General features: G+C 40.7%; 1 protein-coding gene across 1 annotated transcript; it reads right to left on the bottom strand.

Annotated features, from left to right (window-relative positions):
* Positions 1-20,024: 20,024 nt before the first annotated feature.
* LOC113333678 (glycine-rich protein DOT1-like) lies at positions 20,025-21,310 on the bottom strand. Its single transcript, XM_026580106.1, has 2 exons — positions 20,946-21,310; positions 20,025-20,778 (listed from the first exon to the last, which is right to left on the bottom strand). The coding sequence occupies exons 1-2, from the start codon at positions 21,043-21,045 to the stop codon at positions 20,384-20,386; spliced, it is 495 nt and encodes a 164-aa protein (XP_026435891.1). The 5' UTR covers positions 21,046-21,310; the 3' UTR covers positions 20,025-20,383.
* Between the last annotated feature and the right edge of the window lie 3,594 nt (positions 21,311-24,904).

A 24,904-nucleotide genomic window follows, 5' to 3' on the forward strand; every position in this document is an offset into this window, starting at 1 on the left:
CACTAGACGATAGGGGGACATGCCAATTGGTGTCTTATAAGCTGTTCTATAGGCCCACAAAGCATCATTCAATCTCAATGACCAATCTTTCCTGGACGGGTTGACCGTCTTCTCCAGAATGTGCTTAATTTCCCTATTAGACACTTGTCCACTAGTCTGAGGGTGGTACGGAGTAGCAACCTTGTGAGTTATGCCATACTTGCGTACTAAAGACTCAAAGTACTTGTTACGAAAATGTGAACCGCCGTCACTGATGATAGCTCTAGGGGTACCAAAACGTGCAAATATGTTTCCTTTAGAAATGAAAGTACCACCTTGTGGTCATTTGTTCTGGTTGCTATGGCTTCTACCCACTTAGAAACGTAATCAACTGCGACTAGGATGTACAACTTGCTGTCAGACATGGGAAATGGACCCATGAAGTCTATCCCCCAAACATCAAAAATCTCCACAATCAAAATGGGGTTCAATGGCATCATGTTTCTCCTCGAAATGCTTCCTAGCTTTTGACAGCGTTCACAAGCAACACAATAATCATGGCAATCCTTGAACAATGATGGCCAATAGAATCCACACTGCAAGATCTTTGCAGCGGTTTTCTTGGCACTGAAATGGCCTCCACATGCTTGGTCATGACAGAAAGATATCACATCTTTCTGTTCAGTGTTGGGGACACATCTCCTAATGATTTGGTCTGGCGAAGTACTTAAAAAATATGGGTCATCCGAAAGGAAATGTTTGACTTCAGCCAGGAATTTAGAGCGGTCTTGTCTCGACCAACGTGAGGGCATCCTACCTGTAGCGCGAGGTAGTTAACAATATCAGCAAACCAAGGAAGGTCTGAGATAGACATCAGCTGTTCATCTGGGAATGATTCTCTAATCAGCTCACATTCATCAATAGACTCTAAAGTTAATCTAGACAAATGATCAGCAACCACATTCTCACAACCTTTCTTATCACGGATTTCGAGATCGAATTCCTGTAATAAGAGTATCCATCGAATAAGGCGAGCTTTAGCATCCTTCTTGGAAAGAAGATACTTCAAAGCCGCATGGTCTGTGTATATGATGATCTTAGACCCTATCAGATAAGATCTAAACTTGTCTAATGCGAAAACGACGGCAAGCAATTCCTTCTCGGTAGTTGAATAATTGAGTTGGGCATCATTAAGGGTTTTGCTAGCATAGTATATCACATATGGTAGTCTATCAACTCGCTGTCCTAAAACAGCACCAACAGCATAATCAGAGGCATCACACATAAGTTCGAACGGAAGCTTCCAATCGGGTGGTCGGACTATAGGAGCGGTGGTGAGAAGGGTTTTTAATTCCTCCCATGCCTTCACACAAGCAGCATCGAAATTGAAGGCAACATCTTTGGAGAGAAGACTGCACAGAGGTCTGGAGATTTTGCTGAAATCTTTGATGAATCGCCGGTAAAAACCAGCATGACCTAGAAATGATCTGATCTCCTTCACAGAGCAAGGTTGTGGTAGATGTTGAATGAGGTCAACTTTAGCTTTATCCACTTCAATTCCTTTTTCTGAGATGATGTGTCCTAGAACTATTCCTGAATTCACCATAAAATGGCATTTTTCCCAATTTAGAACAAGGTTCTTTTCTTTACATCTGGATATCACGAGGGCAAGATGCTTCAAACATTCGTCAAACGAGGAACCAAAAACAGAGAAATCATCCATAAAGATCTCGAGAAAACTATCTATCATGTCAGAAAAAATGCTCATCATGCAACGCTGAAAAGTAGCAGGTGCATTACACAACCCGAAGGGCATACGTCTATAAGCAAACGTCCCAAATGGACACGTGAATGTAGTTTTTTCCTGATCTTCGGAGCAATGTGAATTTGGTTATAACCGGAAAAGCCATCTAGAAAACAGTAGTGACTGTGTCCAGACACACGTTCTAGCATTTGGTCAATGAAAGGGAGCGGGAAGTGATCCTTCCTTGTTACTGTGTTCAACTTCCTGTAGTCGATGCATACTCGCCATCCTGTGGTTGTACGAGTAGGGACTAATTCATTCTTGTCGTTCTGAACTACAGTAATGCCTGACTTCTTAGGCACAACTTGAATGGGACTAACCCATTTGCTATCGGGAATTGGGTATATGATACCCGCATCAAGTAGTTTCAGGATCTCTCCTTTGACTACATCTCTCATGTTAGGATTAAGTCTCCTTTGCATTTCCCTAGATGGTTTGGCATTCTCTTCAAGGTTAATGTGGTGCATGCAAATGGTGGGACTAATTCCTTTGAGATCTGAGATGGTCCATCCTAAGGCCTCTTTGTGTTCCTTAAGTACTTCTAAAAGCTTACTTTCCTGTTCCGTGTCTAAACATGATGAAATAATGACAGGTAAAGTATCAGAAGAACCTAGGAATGCGTACTTCAACGTACTAGGCAATGTTTTCAATTCAAGCTTGGGTGGCTCAACAATGGATGGAATAAGCTTGGAATCAGAGAGTAGGGTGGTTCCACTTCATATTTCCTTTCAGTGACGTCCATTTGAGGTACAGATTCGAGCAGAGATAGGACGTCACTACAGTATGCATCATCATAGGAATCAGGGTTAAAGTTCTCCATACATGCTTGAAAGGGGTCGACGGATAGAATGTTAGTCAACGAATCTTGCATTAATCCTTCAATCATATTAACTTCATGCACATCATCATCATCAAGATTCACAGGTTGTTGACTAATATCGAACACATTCAATTCTACCGTCATGTTACCAAAAGACAGTTTTAACACTCCATTCCGACAGTTAATGATCGCGTTGGACGTAGCCAAGAAAGGACGTCCTAAGATGACAGGAATGTGACAGTCTGGGTTTTGTACAGGTTGAGTGTCTAAGACAATGAAGTCTACGGGAAAATAGAATTTGTCAACCTTGATCAAAACGTCTTCGACCACTCCACGAGGAATCTTGACAGATCGGTCTGCCAGTTGTAGAGTGATAGATGTTGGTTTCAACTCCCCAAGACCTAACTGCTCATAAACAGAATATGGCAGTAGGTTAACACTTGCACCTAGGTCTAATAACGCTTTATTGACCGTGTGTTCTCCTATAGTGCAAGAAATTGTTGGACATCCTGGATCCCTAAACTTGGGTGGAGTTTTGTTCAGAATGATGGAACTCACCTGTTCAGCTAAGAAAGCACGTTTGTGCACATTGAGCTTGCGCTTTTGAGTACACAAGTCTTTGAGGAATTTGGAATAAGCAGGGATTTGCTTGATTGCTTCAAGAAAAGGAATGTTGATGTTGACTCTCTTGAACAGATCTAACATCTCATTATAATGGGTACTTTTCTGTTGATAGATCAATCTTTGAGGAAATGGGGCAACAGGAGAATGAGTTGGCAAAGGGACATTCACAGCAGTAGAATTGTCAGGCTTTCCAACTTGCTCAGATTCTTTGGTTTTCTGGGGTTGTGGAGACAGCGTGGAATTTGTATCAGATTCATTAGGTTCGCCCACGTTGTTCTCGATGACTTTACCACTTCGGAGGGTGGTAATGGCATGGACTTGATCAGGTGAGGTTTCAGTGCAGGATGTTGTGCCTGTTTGAAATATCCTCTTTGGATTTTGTTGGGGTTGGCTAGGAAGTTTACCCTTTTCTCTCTCACACATTTGATCCATCTTTTGATCTAGATTTTTCTGACTTTGCATCAAACTCTGGAACATTTCCTCTAGGGTGGATAATCTCTTGTCGGTATTGTGTTGAGGATATGATTGTTGTTGAGAGTTTGATTGTTGTTGAGGGTTTCTCGGGTGTTGATAACCTTGATTGTTCTGATATCCCTGATTGTTTTGATAGCTCTGATTGGGTTGAGATGGTCCTCCCTGAGTGGGTCCTTTTGACCATGAAAACTTAGGGTGGTTTCTCCATCCTGGATTGTAGGTCTGTGAATAAGGGTTATGCTCTGGTTTTTGAAACATGGCATGTGCCTGTTCAAGCCTAGATTCCTGGACTGCAAGCAAATCGGGACAATTTTGGAATTGATGGTTGGGATCGTTACAAGCGGCACAAACAGACGAAGCGACATGTTCTCGGAGAGTAGTGGTGGAAGGTTTTGAATTTTTATGTAGTTCTAACTCTTCTAATCTCCTAACTATTGATGCCATGTTTGCTCTTCCCTCAAAATCCGCTTCAATCCTAAAAGCCTTCGCTTCGGATGTAGTCTTTCTGGGTTCACGGATGGACTCCCACTGTTGCGTCTTTTCAGCTACTTCAATCAAGAAGTCCAAAGACGCGTCAGCAGTTTTATCTACGAATAGACCATTACACATCGACTCAACCGTTGTTCGGGTGGACACATCTAGACCTTCATACAAAATTTGCACAAGTCTCCATTTTTCAAAACCATGATGGGGACATTGGAGCAATAATTCATTGAATCTCTCCAAGTATCTAGCTAAGGTTTCACCCTCTAATTGCACAAAGCTATTCAGACTTTGACGAATTGTCGCAGTCTTGTGGTTCGGGAAAAACTTTTTGAAAAACTCCTTTATGAGGTCATCCCATGTCATGATGGATTGAGGCTGTAAAGCATAGAGCCAGGCCTTTGCCTTATCTTTCAGGGAGAAAGGAAAAAGCCTTAACTTTAGGGTTTCGTCGGACATTTGAGTGAAACGCAGAGTTCCACAAATTTCCTCGAATTCTCTCACGTGGTGGTACGAGTTTTCATTCTCAACACCTCTAAAAATAGGAAGCATCTGTATTGTGCTTGATTTCAGCTCATAATGGCCATTAGCCTCGGGTAGCACAATACAAGAAGGTTGACTGTCTCTAGTTGGGTACATATAATCCTTGAGGGTACGGGGTTCTCCCATTGTTTCTGGTTGATCTGGACTATCTCCCTCAGAACTTAGAATTTCGATAGGTTCGTCTGGGTTAATTCTAACAAGTCTGTTTGTTTGGTCTCTGTAGGTCACAATCATGTCCTAGTAGGTACCTTAACTAACATTTTAGTCAGACAGAGCAATCGGAAACAATTTGGCCCACAAGGGTTACGAAGATTTGGTTTTGAATGGGTGTTGGACTAACAAGGGATTTTGGTTTTTTGGTTTAAAATTGGGCTTTGGAAAATTTTTTGAACTAAACCTAGCATAAATTAGCACAACTCATAAAAGAAAATAAAAACAATAATAATAATTAAGACAAGCCCATAAAAGAAAAAAGAAAAATAAAAGAAAAATAAAGAAAAACAAAAAAATAATTACAGTCCCAAATATAAAAAAAAGAAAAAGAAAATAAATAAAAATTATTACAATCCCAAATAAATAATTAAATTAATTATTACAAGCCCGAATTTGAATTTAAATGAGGCCCAAGTGGGTTAACTCATGGGTTAGGCTTACTTGGTTTTTGGAGGGAAGCCCAAAAATAGGCTTTTAGTCCCCTTTTAGTTGCACAGCCCAGTTGGGCTTTAGGATCGTCCTAAGCAGCTCACGTTCAAGCCCAGCAACAAAGGTTGGAACAGAGCCCAGCAGCAGAAGTGACGAAGCCCAGCTCACAGAAGACCACGAGCCCAGCAACAAAAGAAGGCAGAGCCCAGCAGCACTTGGCAAGCCAAGTTCAGAGAAGTACAAGCCCACCAGTAGAAGGCAGAGCCCAGCAGCTTCAGTTGGCAGCTCAGTTGCTTTGGATTGGCAGCAGCAGGCTTGGTTCACCAGCAGCAGCAACAGCAGCAGCAGCAGCAACAGCAGCAGCAACTCAGTGGCACCTGCAAGTGAACAAGAGTGCAATGATATCAGACAACTCTGCAATGATCTTGTGCAATGATTGCAGGGCAGGAATGAATGGCATGCAATGATCTTGACAGAGATGCAATGGTAGATGAAAGACAGCAAAGGAAATCAGCAGATGGCAGCACCACTCCCCGGCAGCGGCGCCAAAAACTTGGTGTGACAAGCAAAGACACACAGAAGCTTGCAAGTATACAAGGCCAAGTTATGATATAGAAGGTAAGCAGGGGAAAGTCCAGAGGGAGTGGGAGCAAACTGGAGAGAAACCTAAGCTAACAATGGAGACAGGGCACTATGGAAGTGAGCAAAGCAAGGTAATGTGGCAGATTCAAAGAACTAAAACAGTTACACAACAAAGCAGCACAGCAGAATAACAATAGCAGGGAACCAAGGCTATAAGCCAAGGGCAAGGTGAGGATTGTGCACTGATTTCAGTGCACAACAGCTACAAATTGCAGGAATTTAAACAAGAAAAACAGGCAAGGAGAATAACTGATCAGGAAGCAAAATAGAACTGAATAGAGGTGACTGCAAAGGGATTGGTGGTTAATCCAAGGCTTAGGATCCACCTTGTGTCCTAATAAAATGACATGTTTCTAGGTTGAGTTTGATCCTATGCATACATCTAGAAATAGAAGAATACTAAATTGCTCAATAGTTTGCCCCTAGCATTGGCTGTCTTTTGACAGCACAGCCAATCACAGACACTATGAGCATTGGTATCTCCCATTTGCTCAATCAAAACATACATCAGGAGAACTATCCTAGCAACCTGTCAATTGACAGTACACAAGGCTTCAACAGAGCCTTAGCTTAGTGCTACTTAGCTCATGCTCAACATGTTACAAACACAAGCATTCATCATACAGAAATAATTCAAACATAACATAACAATCAACTGTTAATTGCATAAGAAGACTGAAATTGGAATTGCATAAAATAAAAATTGTCTCAATTCTCTACTGGCTAATCCAGAGAGATACACCGTGTCCTTCACACACACCACATAATACCAATTTATACCCCCCAATTATCAGTTTAGGGTTCACAGCCCCTTTTCCCCAAAAACAGAAAATTAGGTAAATTTGGTTTACCTAATTTTGATGAGATACTCACTCCATCTCGTCGACCCACTCTCCAATTACTTCTTCTCGTTCATCTCCTGCTCCAATTGCTGCTCTAACATCAACTTATATCTTCAATTTCTCACCTAGGGTTTCAGTGATGAGAGATGAGAAATTGAGGAGATTAGTTGATGAAAAAGAGGTAAAACGTGATAGTGATGATGGGTTTTTGGTTATAGGTAGAGTAGAGTGATTTGGTGGCGTAGATGGTGGAGTGATTTGGGGAGAAGATGGTGGTGATGGAGACGGACATGGTGGTACTGTTGCAGAGAGGGGGGGGGGGAAAGATGGTGTCGATGGGGTTTGAGGAAGGGTGTGTTTGGCAATGGGTATAGGTATTAGGTACTAGGGTGTTGAGCAAGTGTAGAGGATTTTGATGTTTCGCGAAGCTGGACCGATGGATGGGAAGATGGTAGGTGGATCTGACGGCGATGCGGAGGCAGGCGATGAGCGACCGTCGGATGAAGAGATACAACGAAACGAACGGTACTTGATGGAGTTAGGTACTGTAGTGTAAGGCGGAGATATCAAACTTCGATGCACAGCAAGGGAGCGACCGTCGGATGCTTCTGAGAACTGATCTGACGGCTGAAGAGGCAAGCGGGTATGGATTTGGGTTTTAGGCTTTTGGGTATAGAATATGGGTTTGGGAAATGAGTTTGGGCTTGGAAAACCTTGAGCCCACTTCTTCTTTAAGAACAACTTTCTTCTTCTTGAGCCCATTTCCAGCTTTTTGGACGTGCACTCCATTCTTTGCGGCTTCCTTGCGTAATTTCTCCCGGCTTTTCACTACTTTTCTGCTCTTTTTGCTCCGCAACTCATCCAATCTTTATTTATTACCTAAAAATGCAAAATTAAGTAAGAAAAATATTTATTCTTGAAAACAATGAAAATACAGAATATGGGATAAAATGTAGAATTAATGCACAAAAGATGAGTTAAAATGCCAACAAAAAGGGATAAATATATACAATATTAGGCACTCATCACTTTGCCGGACAAATTGAGTGGCTTAGATCACACTTTCACGAGACAATAAGGTATGGGCGCCTACACCGGCATGCTGTCTACACGCATGCACGATCGACCCGGCCAAAATTGCGTCCCAAGCTTGGTTTCGATGAAGCTGAAGAGTAATGCTTGCACACCTCTTCATAAACCCTAATTTCACTAATGGTCGCAGATGAGTGTCTCAAAGATCATCTCGTCCGTTCAACTTCACCTGCTTGGTTATACAACCCTGGTCAGGAGTTAACTGGTCAATGAGGTGTTGTGGTGATTACCATCCGCCACTCTACCACACCAAGTGATCGGTCAAGTCAGGACTTACCTGTACATCCCCAAACGATCACTTGAAGATGACTAGACACGCATATATTTTAAGAAGCTTAATCGTGACTTACTCCATTAAGCCTTAAAACAGCGATGCTTCATACATGTTGAATATATTCGATGCATTACATGCATATAATTCACGTGATATTTTACAAGTATCAAATTCCAAATAACTTAGTTATTTAACCTAGCATTACATGCTAACTTCTGTAGGTCCCACGATCCACACACTCGAGACATCAATCATGTCACAAACTGGGGCATACATACTGGAGTATTGGTCTGGCGGTTTACAGAGTGAAGCGCACAACGCGCCATCACAAGAACGTGTCAGGAAGTCATGGATGGTTAGTGATGATGGGAGAAGTGGGCAAGACTGATCATGTTACACTAACACCCGCAACTCCACTACTCCACTTTCTTCACTTCACACGAGATACGTGAGTAAGGCTCAATGACTTGTATAAATAGGTTCTCCTCCCTATTTCGACAAGACAAGACAACAGAAACCAAGTGTTGATACAACCTTATCCAAACACCAGAACTGATAGCTTACATTTTGCAAGCCAGTTCAGCTTTCTGATACAAGTCATACACAACCAACACCTCCACAATCTCAACACCTTCTTCACTTACCTCCCTAAGATTGACCGAAGCAAGTCTGGAACATCCATTTCTTGGTTTAGGCCGGAGTTGTACAGATTGATTTCTCCAATCACAAGCACTCCCGTGCAGTGCATTTGTTTAGGGTTTAGATTCATTTCTCATCCACACACCCCAAGTTACCAAAACCGGCAGAAATAGTTTTCACCCATAAACAATTGGCGAACACAGTGGGAGATTAATCTCTCGGTTGTGAAGTCAATTTCTTCAATACCAATTCAATTTTACTGATTTCGAAAATGGTGGATCTTAGGTCTTGATCAGCGGCCAATCCTGACGGGACTAGCGTTGACAACAATCTCGGTGTTGATATCCCTGGTGTCACCGTGCATCCAGTCAATACCATCAATGTATCTCGTGGTATTGCTTCCTCTACTATCAGCACTAGCGGATCAGGAGATGTTCTAGTAAGTGTAACACCTCCCATCACTAGACAGAGCAGCCGCAAATCCCGGCATCTCCTCAAGTGTAACGCCTCCGGCGGTCACCAGAGCAACAACTTCCACCCCTTCATCAGAACGAGGAGATGGAGGATCAAGAGGAGGACTATCTCTCAATATCATCGCATGGAGAGGTAGGAAGTCCTTGCTAAGACTCAAACGGATATGGCGGCAACACAGAAAGAGGTACTAACTTTTCTTAAGACATTAACTGATCGATTTCCACAAGAGCCGCGACATCCCCTGGAGACAACAAGGAACGCATTCAACGCACCCGTAGAAGGTACTTCAGTGGCACGGACCTACATGGACCTGATCAAAGAAGTGACATCAGATATGAACAGTCCTGCCATGGAGATTCTTACACTGGGGACTGATCCTCACAACGATCCTCCTCAAGTCAATAGTCTCACTATGAGCCAGAGGCCGGTGGATCAGGAAGCGGTTTCTCTACTGTAAAGTTTATGCGAACTTTTACACCTCTCGTAGAATCAACGGGCAGAGAATTTTTGCTATAGTCAACCAGAAGAAGGTCACAACCGGGCCCTACACGTTACTGCACACATCAAGGATTCAGAGATCAAGAGGGCCCTCATCGACGCGAGAGCGTCTTCGAATGTGATTACTCTCAAGACTCTCAGGACGGCCAAGGTTCGCTCAGTAAAGATCGTATGGCATCCTATCATAATGACAGAATTTGAAGGAAACCAGACCAACACATACGAGATCCCTTCAACGTATCACCAATGACTGAAGACTATGCTGAATAAAGAAGTCATTCGTATTCCTGCATCATTGTTTCCTTACGTACGAATATGCGGAGTGGAACTGTTCAAACCGATGGAAGATCCGCGGGAAGGATCAGACAAATTCCATTGCATCCCACTCCCCACGTGAGCGTCAATCCCGGAGGAGGACCGACCTGCATCATCGAAGTCTAGGCCCCATGATGCATCCTTGCTGACGAGGCATCTTAATTCTTCTCTCCACCCAACGGAATGCTACAACAACGATCATCCACAAGAAGAAGTGCTAGACGCTCCACGACAGCTGCAAGATGGTACCAACTCCACAACTGATGAGATCGACGATGAGGAATCTCCTAGGCCTATCTACATCAGCCCGACCTTGTGTAAGCATTCATACAATCTCCGATCCAAGCCGGTCAAACAATCTCCGACGCAATTCAGGCGCGAGATCAGGTGTTGCATGGATTCTAGAGACTTGAACAATGCTACCCCAATGACGATTTCCTCTACCCAACATCAACATGTTGGTAGATGCTACCAGCGAACACGACATATTCTCCAATATGGATGGATGTAGCGGCTACAAACAGATAAGGATGTATGAGCATGGTGCAAGTAAGACATATTTTCAAACCCTATTGGAAACTTTTGTTATACCGTAATGCCATTCGGTTTGAAAAGTGTCGGTGCGACGTATCAACGCACTATGACGACAATCTTCCATGACATGATGCATAAGCAAGTTGAAGACTACGTGGACGATATAATAGTCAAATCCAAGACTCAAGCTATCCTCACAATGCCGCTGCCGCGAACCGTTAAGGGGATCCACAGCTTCATGGGCAAGGTGAATTCGACGTTTTATACATGGCTTAGCCTAGATCGTTGCTTCATTCACTCCCTTGCTGAAGAGAGGAGAAAGTTTCGTATAGACCGCACTACAACAGGAAGCGTTTCGGAAGATTCAACGAATATTGTCATCTCCAAATCATCACAACGGGTTCACCTATCATGTCAGCGCGGACAAAGAGCGAGTCAGGTACATCTTCGGATCTACTGGAGCGTCCCGAATTTAGGACACTTGAGGGTCACGATCCAAATGTGACTGAACAACAAGTGGTGTAATTGTGCATCAATATGACGGAACCTGTGTATCGTGCTTTGTCGAAGAACCTGCGCTTTCAGACATCCTATGAACTTCGTGAAGCTGTTAAACGCTTAGTTGCGACAGCACCTGCCCTGCTAGAAGAACAAGCCTGCCAGTAATGAAGAGCCTCATGAAGTTCGCGGAAGCATACATCTCACCAACAGGCACTACAACCTTCAGCCTTCTGTAAGCAGTTTCACTAAAACAGCAAGAGGAAAGCCACCGAGATACAACATCCTGCGCGTCCAAAATTGCCAACTTCAACTCTAGCACCACGTGCACGACTGCCGCAATAATGAAACAACGTCCAAGATATTCCATATATGGATCGATGGTAACTATATCAATGAGAGACACTTTCAGAATTTGTCTCCCGTGGAAAAAGTAGTTCCGTTACCAAAAGAGATTGCACCTGGGACTTAAGAGGGTGCCAAGTTCGTGCAAGTTGCCACCACGACTCTCCCTGCCAGTCACTTCTGATCACAGCTGCTGCCAAGAACTGTTGTTACTCGTCGATTGATACCATCCAGAGCTTCACCATATCAACAACCATTACGTACAAAAGACCCGTCGGGCATACAAGATGGAACCACGTAGACCACGCTTGGGGACTGAGGCTCATCATGAAATTCCTTCGCCGTCAGTCAAGGACTTCTTCAACACAAGAGAGATAGTCAATCAAGAAGCATGTAATTCGCAAAGGGAAACCAAGCTGAAGAAGAGGCCGCTTTAACGCTCTCTCCACCAGAAGCCGCTTCAGCACTCTCCAGCAGAAGCCGCTTCAGCACTCTCCAGCAGAAGCCGCTTCAACACTCTCTCCAGCAGAAGCTGCTTCAACGCTCTCCAGTTCCTACTCGCTCCAGAAGCTGCTCTAACGCTCTCCAGGACCTGCTCGCTCCAGAAGCTACTTCAACGCTCTCAGCGGGACCCACACCATGTTCGAACATACAAAGTTCACGTTTGGGCAAAGCAAGCAGCCTGGGTCCCACGAGCAAAAGGAATACCGATGTTGGTTAGCAAGACCGATGTTAGTCAGCAAGACGTCACAGCAGCAAGGCCGGTATCGGTCGAGGAAGCGATGTCCGTCAGCAAGGTCGGAGTTCGTCAAATCAGCAAGGCCGGTGTTCGTCAAGGAAAGACCAGTGTTGGTCAAGGAGCAAGTATGGTGTTGGGTGAGCCAACAGGTTTGGTGTATGGTCAAAGCAGGCATGCGGCGGGTCCCACTTGATCAAGCACAACCATCCCCAGATTGGTCAAAGCAGGCACGCGGCGGTTCCCACATTGATCAAGCACATAAACCGTACGGGCAAAGCAAGCAAGGCTGGTATTTTTCCACGTCAGCAAACGAGGCCGGTGTTGCTCAAGTCCGCGAAGATGGTATTAGTCGAGATCGCAAGGCTAATATACCGTCACGCAAGCAAGACTGATATCACGTCAGCAAATAAGGCTGGTATTGATCAGGACATAAGGCCGGTATAATAGGCGCACACAGTGGACCCACGTTTAACCGAAGCAGGCACAACAAGCCCACGTTCGATCAAGCAGGCGCATGATGAATCCCACGGTTGAGCGAAGTAGGGGTCCCACATGCCTATCAAACAGGTGCAACATGGTAACGTTTGGTCGAAGCATATATATGGTGGGGTCCACATCCGTTCAGGGTTACATGCACAATTGTCTATGGGAAGAGGAGCATACAAGTTTTATTCCCTTCTTGGCTCAAATACCTGAAGGAGGAAACCGGTCCCACCAAGGTCGTCGTCACACCTGGCATACTCCCACGAACGAAGCAGGCGCAACAGTCCGTCGATTAGGCACATCAAGCTCACGTTCGATCAAGCAGGCGCAATAGCCCCTCGACCGAAGCAGGCTTAGCAAGGTCGATCCGGAAAGACCGACATTCGAACGGAGCAAGCACGGAGCAGGATCTCGGCCGAAGCAGGCATAGCAAGGTCGATCGAAGCAGGCAAGACCAACATCATATTAGGGGAACGCTCGCCTGGACGCCTCTTGAACGTGACATGCTCCAAGGACAGGACGACCCGTCTCTCCTGGTAACATCTAACTTTGTCTCATAAGTTTTATCTTTAACTATCACCATCTCATGCCTACCCCACAATAATGCAACCATTATGCGCTAGGCAGGGGACTTAATGTTGATGGTGGATTTTAGTTCAGGGGTAAAATTATAAAAGCCGAAATTATGCGATAAAATACTGCAAAGGATGAAATCCACAAATAAAATAGAGAATACTTCTCCATTGAAAACTTATAGCATTATCAGTTAATGCATGACCAGCCTTCTATTTCCTGTACTGCTTCACTCTTATCATTATTGGTGCGGCATGACGACTGAGTGTTGCTATCAGCAGAGCAACACGAATATCCAAGCATTAAATAAGGAGGCATGTACGAAATACCCGTACATGCTATAACTCTCAGAGTGTTATACTAGCCCGATCGAGCATCTGGACTTTCCGTATCAGTCTCAGAAACGATCACGACCATCCAACTTCACCAGCATGATTGGATGGCTTAGATTGAATCCATAACCCTCAAGCAGGTATTGGAATGTTCAACACCGAACCAATGCGGACCCCGCATGGTCGGCCTCCCCAAAAGGGTAGCATGGCTTGTCAATTCGTCCAGCCAAAGCAGCGTGGACGAGAAACCCTAAATTAGGGTTTGCAGCACATTACATGTATCACAAATCAGTCTCAACCATCCATCTTCGCAGGCATAAATGGAGGGTGTAGATGTAGATTCAAAGGGCCCAGAGCATGTCAACACAAACACCGTGGGCCCGCCTACATATATGACCGATCAGTCAGGACCAAACATGGATGGTCGTCCCAATTCGTGCGCCCAAACAAGGCATGACGCACGGCTGGAAAAACCCTAATTAGGGTTTTTGATCACGAGCGTCCATTTTCAACTGATCGAACGAAGGGTCTAGGAGTCGATTAAGCAGGTCCAATGAGTATCAACACGATCACTGTGGGCCCACATATCTCCACACCCGATCGACCAAGGCATATCATGCATTATCGTCTCGATTCGCACGCCCAAACTAGGCGTGGTCACACCTCTCAATTGCAAACTAATCTCGACCACTAAACTTTGCCGGACAAATTGAGTGGCTCAGATCACATTTCTATTGGGTATTAAGGTATGGACGTGTACACCAGACCGTCGTCTATATACCAGACTAATCGGGATAGACCGACCAAGCTTGATAGTCTTGAAACGCGCGCCCAAAGTTGGCATGATTCGCGGCTTTTACGGCACCGGATTTCTGTCGCAAATTGATCTCAACCACTCAACTTCGCCGGACAAATTGAGTGGCTTGGATCACACTTTCACGAGACAATGAGGTATGGGGGCCTACACCGGCATGCTGTCTACACGCATGCACGATCGACCCGGCCAAAATTGCGTCCCAAGCTTGGTTTCGATCAAGCTGAAGAGTAATGCTTGCACACCTCTTCATAAACCCTAATTTCACTGACGGTCGCAGATGAGTGTCTCAAAGATCATCTCGTCCGTTCAACTTCACCTGCTTGGTTATACAACCCTGGTCAGGAGTTAACTGGTCAATGAGGTGTTGTGGTGATTACCATCCGCCACTCTACCACACCAAGTGATCGGTCAAGTCAGGACTTACCTGTACAGCCCCAAACGATCACTTGAAGATGACTAGACACGCATCTATTTTAAGAAGCTTAATCGTGACTTACTCCATTAAGCCTTAAAACAGCGATGCTTCATACATGCTGAATATATTCGATGCATTACATGCATATAATTCACGTGATATTTTACAAGTATCAAATTCCAAATAACTTAGTTATTTAACCTAGCATTACATGCTACCTTCTGTAGGTCCCACGATCCACACACTCAAGACATCAATCATGTCACAAACTGGGGGATACATATTGGGGTATTGGTCTGGCGGTTTACAGCGTGCAGCGCACAACACGCCATCACAAGAACGTGTCAGGAAGTCATGGAAGGTTAGTGATGATGGGAGAAGTGGGAAAGACTGATCGTGTAACACTAACACCCGCAACTCCACTACTCCATCACTACACTTTCTCCATTTCCCACGAGATACGTGAGTAAGGCTCAATGAATTGTATAAATAGGTTCTCCTCCCTATTTCGACAAGACAAGACAACAGAAACCAAGTGTTGATACAACCGTATCCAAACACCAGAACTGATAGCTTACATTTTGCAAGCCAGTTCAGCTTTATGATACAAGTCAACACAGCCGACACCTCCACATTCTCAACACCTTCTTCGCTTCCCTCCCTAAGATCAACCCCATCTCCTTCACTTTGTGACCAAAGCAAGTCTGGAACGACCATTTCTTGGTTTAGGCCGGAGTTGTACAGATTGATTTCTCGAATCACAAGCACTCTCATGCTGTGCATTTGTTTAGGGTTTAGATTCATTTCTCATCCACACACCCCAAATTACCAAAACCGGCAGAAATAGTTTTCACCCATAAACACAGACTTATAGGTTGAAACGAAAAAACGTGGCGTATTTGGGTACCCTAGTAATTTCAGATTGTCCTTTCCTAACATTGTGGCCTTTTCAGCAAACAACTAGCTCAAGAGTTGCGAAAAGCTATGCAATTAAGCGTGCTCAGAAGGGAGTAATCCAGGAATGACCTCCTAAGCAGATGTTTCTGGATAACCGCGGTGATGCATATAGAAAATCCTACATTGCTAGATGATTGCATCGGCTAAGCGGGGATAATACCGGTGTAGGTCGGGGACATTACAAATGGTATCAGACTGATGACGGGTTTTAAGTAAATCAAGATTGGCACGAAGGACGGGTCGGGTTAGGTACCGATCTCATGAGTGGAAGGAACATCGGATATCTGGTCTTGTATATATGTTACGGAGCCGAGGACGACTCCAATTTAAGGTGATGGTATTATAATACCCCTCTTAGACAAGTAGGTTCTTTGAATATAATATAGGTAATGGTTTGTCCTTTCCTAACACTGACGCATTTTCAGCATAATTGGTTATAGAGTTGGTAGAAAACTTTGCAGTTAAGCGTACTCAGCAGGAATAATCCATGGATGAGTGATGTTTGTAGAAGTTGTTAGTAGATGACTGCGGCGATGCCCATATAAAACCCCACACTTCTGGATGACCGCAGTGGCTAAGTTGGGGGACAATATCGTTGTTGTTAGAGCATTGCTCGGTCGAACTCACAAGTGTTGTTATCTCAAGCTTGTTGTCAAATTTAGTTGATCAAAACTCTATCTTGATTTCTAGCCTATATTTATCCAAGTATGAGATTAGTATAGAAGTGTGTAGTTGAGTATCAGACATCACTACATTCTACCGTTTGAAGTCGAAGATCAACTGAAGCTTTTGGAGAACTCCATCAACAAAAGGTAAGTGAAGACCTATTACTCAATTTTTCGCCTTTCTATCTTTGAGACTATGTCACATGAATAAAGTATATTTTTACATGCACAACAAAAATTTCGAGTCAAGTTTATCTTGATTAATTATTCTCGAAATATGTTGACTAAGCTTAAGAATATTTGTTCATACTTGATGAATTTGGTTAAGAACAATTTATTGTTTATGACCTAAATCGTGATTCAAGTTTATCATTTGAAAATAGCCTGGAACAGTGATATGTGTCATTGATGTTATTCGGAAATGTTTCAAACTGATTATTAGAGAGATATAGAACTACTGTAAATCTGGATACAGGACAGTACACATACCAACTTACATACAAGAGCAACTGTTATAGGTTTGGAGCCGCGGTACATGTTCCCAATACGTACCGACGTAGCTATAGTTTGGCAACGACCTTTAGTGCGCATATCGAGTATGCAAACCATAAAAAGTATGTTTAATCGTGAAATCAGGTTAGTACGCATACCCAGTATGAAAACCAAAAAAGATTTGTTAACTCCTGAACCAGGTTGGCATGCATACCCAGTATGCAAATCGGAAAAAGTAAGTTGACTCCTGAATCAGGTTGGTATGCATACCTAGTATGCAAACCAGAAAATATATGTAGACTCCTGAACTCGTTTTATCTTAAGGGTACACAAACCCGGTACACGTACCATGAAAAAATAACTCACGAACTGGAAGTAAGTACACGTACACAATATGCGTACTTACCCCGGTCGAATATTTTCAGATGCATCCGAATTATTTCTATGAGATAATCTGCATTTGAACAATTCTCTAAAAAATACATCCAGACATATATATTTGATCACATTATTGTGACTCAAGATTAAAGCCTTAAGTGTTTATGAAAATGATTAAGCTTATAGTTCGTCTGGCTAGTTTCAGATAACCTTTCATGAACAAGTTTTTGCACACGGTTCCGTTACGGTTCATCCTAATCAAAGCGTATATTTTGTTGTGTTAATCTCAAATCAAAGATTCATCTAACGGTGAATATTGATTGCTTGATTCGAAAGCTACCTTAGCTTAAATCTAAAGCAACCTTTGATTTGAAAGTTTATATAAGGAGAGCCTCAAGAAACTGGGATCTTTGAATCCCCGACACCTTGTGTGTCCTAGTTGTAAACCAGAGTCGTCCTCTCCTTTAAACCTTTTTAGTTTTAACGACTAAAAGGACTTCGTTTAGAGATTCGTGAAGCCAGGTCCAACTATCTTTATCTTGATAGTTCGTGTATCCTGATCTTGGTACTGATTGTTGAGTGTCACTCCGATCAGGCGAGATAGATAGAAATCGCAAAGTTCTTCATCTCAGACTTTGAGATTCCACGGGTATATTCCTACATAACGATTCTTTGTTGAAATCAGAGTAGGAATTACTTGTGAGGTGAATAATAATCTAGGCTCCTCTTAGGGAGTGGTAAGTACCAGATTTTGAGGTTTGCTAGATTTTTTCTATTGCAATTGATTTCTTATTTCACCTTGATATTTAATTAAAATGGAAATCATATATAGGCTTATCTGTGGGAGGCAGATTGGTTTAAAGTCTTCAATTGAGTTGAAACAACTCTTAGACTTTAAAGGACGTCAGCTAAAGGAATCAATTGCGCACAGTCTTGTGAAATTAAAAAGGCGTAAGGAGCGCGACTGTAACTGAATCATTGTGACGGTAGATTCGGTCTCAACTACATTCCAGTCTGAAGTTATGATATTAGGCTAGTGTCTGTAACGGCTTAATACAATTTGGTGTTCAAATCTGGACTAGGTCCCGGGGTTTTTCTGCTTTTGTGGTTCCTTGTTAACAAAATTTCTGGTGTCTGTGTTATTTCTTTTCCGCATTATATTTTTTATCTTTATAATTGAAATAACACAGGTTGATGTTGAAATCAATTCAAGTAGATAAGTCCATCGTTATTGTTGGATACAACTTGATTGATTCTTGGATATTGATCTTTGGAATCGTCCAAGTACTCTCACGTTATAACCAGGTTCACAGACTTGTCTCCGTTTACATATTGATAGTGACAGAGATATATAAACTTCTAATATAATTCCTGATTGAGATTCATTAAGTTGTAACTCTCGGAATTGTATTTGATTTTAGTCCATACAGGTTGCCTAAGAAAAAGCTGGTGGTATATTTTGGTACCCCCGCATTTTCATTTGTAGGGTCGGCTCATTACATGAAATCAATGAGGCACTACGTTAATTCAAATGGTATTCTAGTAAGATTATTTACCTATGCCTTTCTCTGACCTTAGTTAATAAGTAAAAATAATACCCGCATATAATCCATTTTTTTAATCTTAAACACGATTTTGCTATTTTATTTTTGATTTCTAGTCTATTGTAATGTTTCGTGTTGTATACGTACATGCGATTGTTTATTTGTGTAAGTTGGATGAGAGACCAAGTCGTAAATTATTAACGAACTACGTTTGCTTGACCCTCTAAGAGTTTCGTAGGCTGTCGATGGTCCAACATATACTACAAAGGTATTTCTTTCTCAAAAACCGTATGATTATTTTTCCTTGGTGTTTTCTATTATGTTGTTAAGGAGGTTGTCATTTTACTCCGATGGTAAGCAATCTGATGGTTGCACCTTAGAGTCATGGTCTTTCAGTTATGTGCTATACGGTCCAACAATATTCGAGGCTTATTCAGGGATTCTGATCGGTGAGGTAAATGTGGCTGTTACCGCAGGGAATTCCATCCTGACACGTTGTTGTTTTTATTTTAGACCTGGGATTCCCTCTCGTCCAGCACCTGGGTTCCTTCCTAGCGCATCGTTGCTTTATTTAGACCCATGGTTCCTCCCTATCGAGCAAGCGTGTGGGAATGTCTTGGAATATCATTGATATTTGTTGTCAAAAACTTGTACCTTTTACTTTAGAATTCAGATGTTGCAATCTAAAGGAGTTAAACAATTACAATTTCTTTCATCCGCCTTCCATTTTCAAAGTTCGGAATTTAAAAACGGTTAATTGACATTAGATACTCTAGTGAATTTGAATCTCTTCAATGAGCTACCAATAATTCCCTTTTGTTATAACATAGGTCATTACAAATATTGATACGATAAATAATTTTTTCTCAATAATGAGTTAAAACTTAAAAGAGAATACTTTAACGGATAAAATTAAATACAATATTTTGGGATTTATTGAATTTAAAATATAAAGTAAAATCTTTCAGGCATCTAATATAATACTTGAAGATATATGAAGGAGTCATAAATGTGCGTCTAGGTACCTAGACCTATTAACACATCGATCAAGTATCATAATTGAAGCAATAACAATTACAACCTAACGGTTTGTCGAGGATTAGCTCATAACTTTTAATAAAAAGTAAATATATAGTTCGCCAAATATAAAAAGAGTTAACATAAAATTACTAAACTGGACTAACAGTCAATAAAGTATTTGACTTTACAATCTAGTGTTCCTATTGCACTATTACTTCATTAAACGGTAAAAAAGAGTAACAACGACACATAAATTCATATATCTCTACGTGCGCCTACTCTATTTTTTCCTATTTTTTTCTTTTTTTTTTAATTTATACCTAGTTAAATGCTTACCTTCAACTTTCACATTTTAACTAGAAAATAATTTTTTTTTCTAAATTAGTAATTATCATATACACAATGTACATTGTTGTGCTACTTAATTACATATCACCTAGTCGTAATTAGGTCAATTCTAACGACCAGATAATTATATGTAGTATCATTGTAGAAAATAAAGGTATTTGGGCACCTTTGAAGGGATTGTAATTAGCATTATTACGATTAGCTAAGGCTGCAGCTTTAGCCGCTTCTTCGAGAGTACCCCCTCTGACATTGCCTCGTCCACCACTACTAACACCTCCTCGACCACCATTTGCACTGCCACCAGTTCCTTGAATAACACCGGTACTACCAGTTCCTATGCCAATACCGCTACCACTACCGCTTGTGCCACTACCAGGAATTATACCACCGCCGCTGACTCCACCACCGCCACCACCACCACCTATCCCGCCACCTGGTTTGATAATTATGTTGAGTTGTGTATTTCCTTCAAGTGTTGTACGCTGGTTACCACCTAGAATATCAAATAAATAAAAAGTTTAAATTTAAGACCATGATATATAATATTTGTCATATTATATTTTCATGCAACATGAATTATTGAATCGAGTTTCATAATTAAAAGACGCATACAACTCTATCTCGAAGAACTGAGGTTATCAGGAAAACAAAGGAAAATACCTGAAAAACTCTTCATCTGGCGAGGTAAAGCTAAAGATATGTCTGAATAAGAAGAAATTATAAGAAACCAAAGACAAGCAATTGGTTTTGTTGTTTTCATTTTTATTCCGCGATTGTAAATTTCACTGCATCCTTCGATTTGATTAATTGCTTTACTTGTTTTAGATATTTTCACTTCTACTGAGAAAGAGAGAAAATGAAGGATTGTGGAAGAGTAAAAAAAGTTTCTCCAATAAAAACACAATATATAGAGGTCAATTTAACTATTTAATTTTCCACCATTTCTTAACAGCATAAGAAAACCAATAATCTTATACTGACCGAGGATATTCCCGTGGGGAATTTTATTGCCACGTGTAATCCTTATGTGATTAGAATTGTGAAATCTCTATTAACTTAGAGTTTTTTAGGTTCTTTAATCCATGTTCTCTTTCTTCTTCTCGGTTCTCACCTCTCCTGGGTTCCCTTTAAACTCTAAATAAAGAAAATTGTTGTGCCCAACTAAAATCAAAAGCATAAACCATTCTCAAATTAGAAAATTGCGGACTTTAAGCGAAGCCAATTGTTGATATGGAGAATTAATTAAGTTTGATATATGTTTTGGTTTGTACGAGTTGAAACTGATTTGGGAATTAGGAAATAATATAAGAAACCTTAGGTTTTTAGACTTAAGTTTACCTAAGATCTTGATTTGGTCTATATGAGATAGAAATCCGTACCTTTGAAAATATTATTTATTTTGATGAAACATAGATTAAATGAGTTTCGATGTTGAATAACAAGGATAAATGACAAAAATCATGAACTTTTAATATATCATTCTGATTTTCTTGTTTAAAAAAGAATTGTATTTATGATTATCTTAAAAAAATATTATGCTTGTTATTGCTTGATATTGTTCGAAGGTGAGTTGTGGGTTTAAAGGTGATGACGATCGTTAAGTAAATATTAGGTGTTGTTACAGATGATGAGATGAAGAAGTACGACCTCATCGTAAAGTGAATAATCAATAGATTATATTTAAAGAGATGTGAAGCCATAAATACTTTTGAAAATTGACAGACATCAAAGTACAATTGTAACATGAATAAAAATAACTTGGCCACATATTTTAGCCACGTATTATGTGTGGCCATAAAAATTCCCCACAAGAATACCTACTGAAGACCTGGTACACCTCAGGTTGATTCCATATTTTCTACCCATTGGATAAGAATCTACAATATTTTTTTAACCATTGGAAACGACAGCCGACACGTAACATGAGAGTAAATTATTGATGTGTTGTTGTTCGAATTGGTAAAATACTTTGGCTAACCCAAGCCCAAGAAGCTAACTGATTATTTTCTTCTATTCCGTCTCTTTTCCACTCGTTCAACCATCTACGATACTTTACATGTATCTAAAAATCAAAACTAAGATAACTAAAAAAAAGTGAGAACCGATGTCATTTTCTAGGCAACCACTCAAAGTTGTATTGGTACAAATTTATATTGACTTAATTCATTCTGCTATATGTAGTAATTAACCTAGATAGCTTGCAATGACGATGTTTTTGCTTGGCTACAAGCATCTTTGCCTTCGAAAAATAGATACAACCATACAAGTTCGGAACTCTAGTATTATACTTTTGGCGACACCTTTTGGATCGAACATTCCATATATGATGCAAATAACACTTAACTATACATATGATAATGTTAAATAATAACTCAAATGTAACATTAAAATGCATTTGTGACTCGTAATAATTGGTTACACATATAAATGTGATAAATGATTATTACTTGAAAGCATAAAAAAGAAAAAAATGAATACTTAAGTGACCACACGATTTATATTTCAGAACATCATAAAATGAATGACATATACAATATCTTAATTTACATAGAGAACACACAGAAGAATAAGAAAGTCATTGTGATTACAATAACCACAACATGAAAAGGAGAACCCTTCTCAACAACTGGACTACTTTTGGTACAACCATCACGATTATTGGAACCACCATTTCCGCTTTCTAAACCTCCAATACCCCCCTTGACACTTGCACCAACATGTGTAATGTCTAATAACGTATAAGTTGTAATGAATAGAGAAAGTACAACAACATGTGTATGTGTAGTGAAAAGTCTAACGACTAATAATTGAAATGATAAATTCTCGATAAAGTTCATGCATATCAATAAGATTACAAAGTAGAATAATTTCTGGAAGTCCTTGCAACCTAGATATTATTCCGAGAAAGGGAAATCATGTATGAATCAGTTTCTTCGTTTCTTTTATCCTTTAACGCAAAGAAAAGAAATATCACCACTCCAACATTCCTGCTAGTCTAACTTTTAAATTTTCTTGAACATCCCCACTACCATTTTTAGATATATGTTAGTTTATTATGACATTTTTTCTTTAGTGATCAAGAAAATATCTCTTCACCCAAGTGAAAAATAACGCCTTAACTTTGTTAATCACCACTTGGGGGTTATCCAACATGTTATTGAAGACCTTTGTTATTTCTGAACTCCAAAGATTCCACAATAGAGTAGACGTAAGAAATCTCATAGGGCGTTACCAAATCATTGGATCTTCACCAATTTCTAGTTATCTTTTCGAATTGGTATAAAACTAGGAGTAGACCATATCCAACATGCAATTTGGAGTAGTCCATATCCAACATGCAATTTCAAGTGGAAAATTGAACCTTTGTTTGAAGACATGCCACGTTGAGCTTTAATAGTCATTGAACGAGTAAAACTAATAACAACATTTGCAACGAATCCTTACGAACAATTGGATTTATGGCAATATCCTTACCAACAACTGGATTTATGGCAATATCCTTGATAACTACTTGGAAAACAAATAGGTGTTGAAGTAAGTTATAAAAGAAAAAGATTGAAAAGAATGATCAGGAAGAGTGCATTTTTCTTTTATAAATAGATTAATGAAGAGTACTAACATGTACAAATAAAGAATGTTTGAGACAAGTAAATATGGGTTAGTTGAAAAACAGTTAACTTGTAAATTAGAGCAAGAAAGAGCTTTTCATCAAAAGGGATACGCCTAGATATAAAAAATTTAGTAGTGAAAAGATCAAGGCATCTTTAGCCTATGTGACTAGAAGAGTACCCAATGAATATACATACCTTCCTCCTAGGATCAAGATTGAAACATGTGTATGATTTCACCCGAGAACAACATGCACGACCAAAGAATATAAAGTTATGGGGTTGGATAGATTTGATTGGATCAGCAGGGTTTCACCAAACCAAAATTGTGTTAATGTTTTAACCCAACAACTCCATTCTGCTCTGGCTTATGCGGTGAATTTATTGATGAAGGATACCAGAACACCTCAAATACCTAACTTATCAAATTATCCACAAAGAGGTAGGATCCATGGACACTCTTAGATGGACAAGGTCAGACAAGATTTGCGCTATTTTTCTCTGCAAAACCCAAACGACATTGAATTTAAGTGTAATATTTTGATGATATGTTCCTCTTATAAGACTCTACATTCCTACAAAAAATGAACGCAATTCGAGATAACAAACCTCACCATCTACCAATCTTAATTTCAACCGTTAAATTTGAACGACTGATATTCAAAGGGGTAGATGGTCGGTTTATACATCTCGAATTGTGTTCATTTTTTGTAGAAATGTAGAGTCTTATAAGAGGAACATATCATCAAAATATTACACTTAAATTCATTGTCGTTTGGGTTTTGCGGAGAAAACGACGCAAATCTTGTCTAACCTTGTCCATCTAAGAGTTTCCATAGATCCTCCCTCATCCACAAATATCTAAAAAGAAAACTATCTATATTATAAGGGACAATGGTGTTTTCTCACATCGACGGTCATCTATAGTTCGGACACATAAAGGACGGTCTAGATGGATGGATCAGTTATAATGTGTTTTGATAGATGGATACAATTTGGTCACATAAAGGA

This window comes from Papaver somniferum, chromosome 1 (genome assembly GCF_003573695.1).
Source record: "Papaver somniferum cultivar HN1 chromosome 1, ASM357369v1, whole genome shotgun sequence".
Lineage (NCBI taxonomy): Eukaryota > Viridiplantae > Streptophyta > Magnoliopsida > Ranunculales > Papaveraceae > Papaver > Papaver somniferum.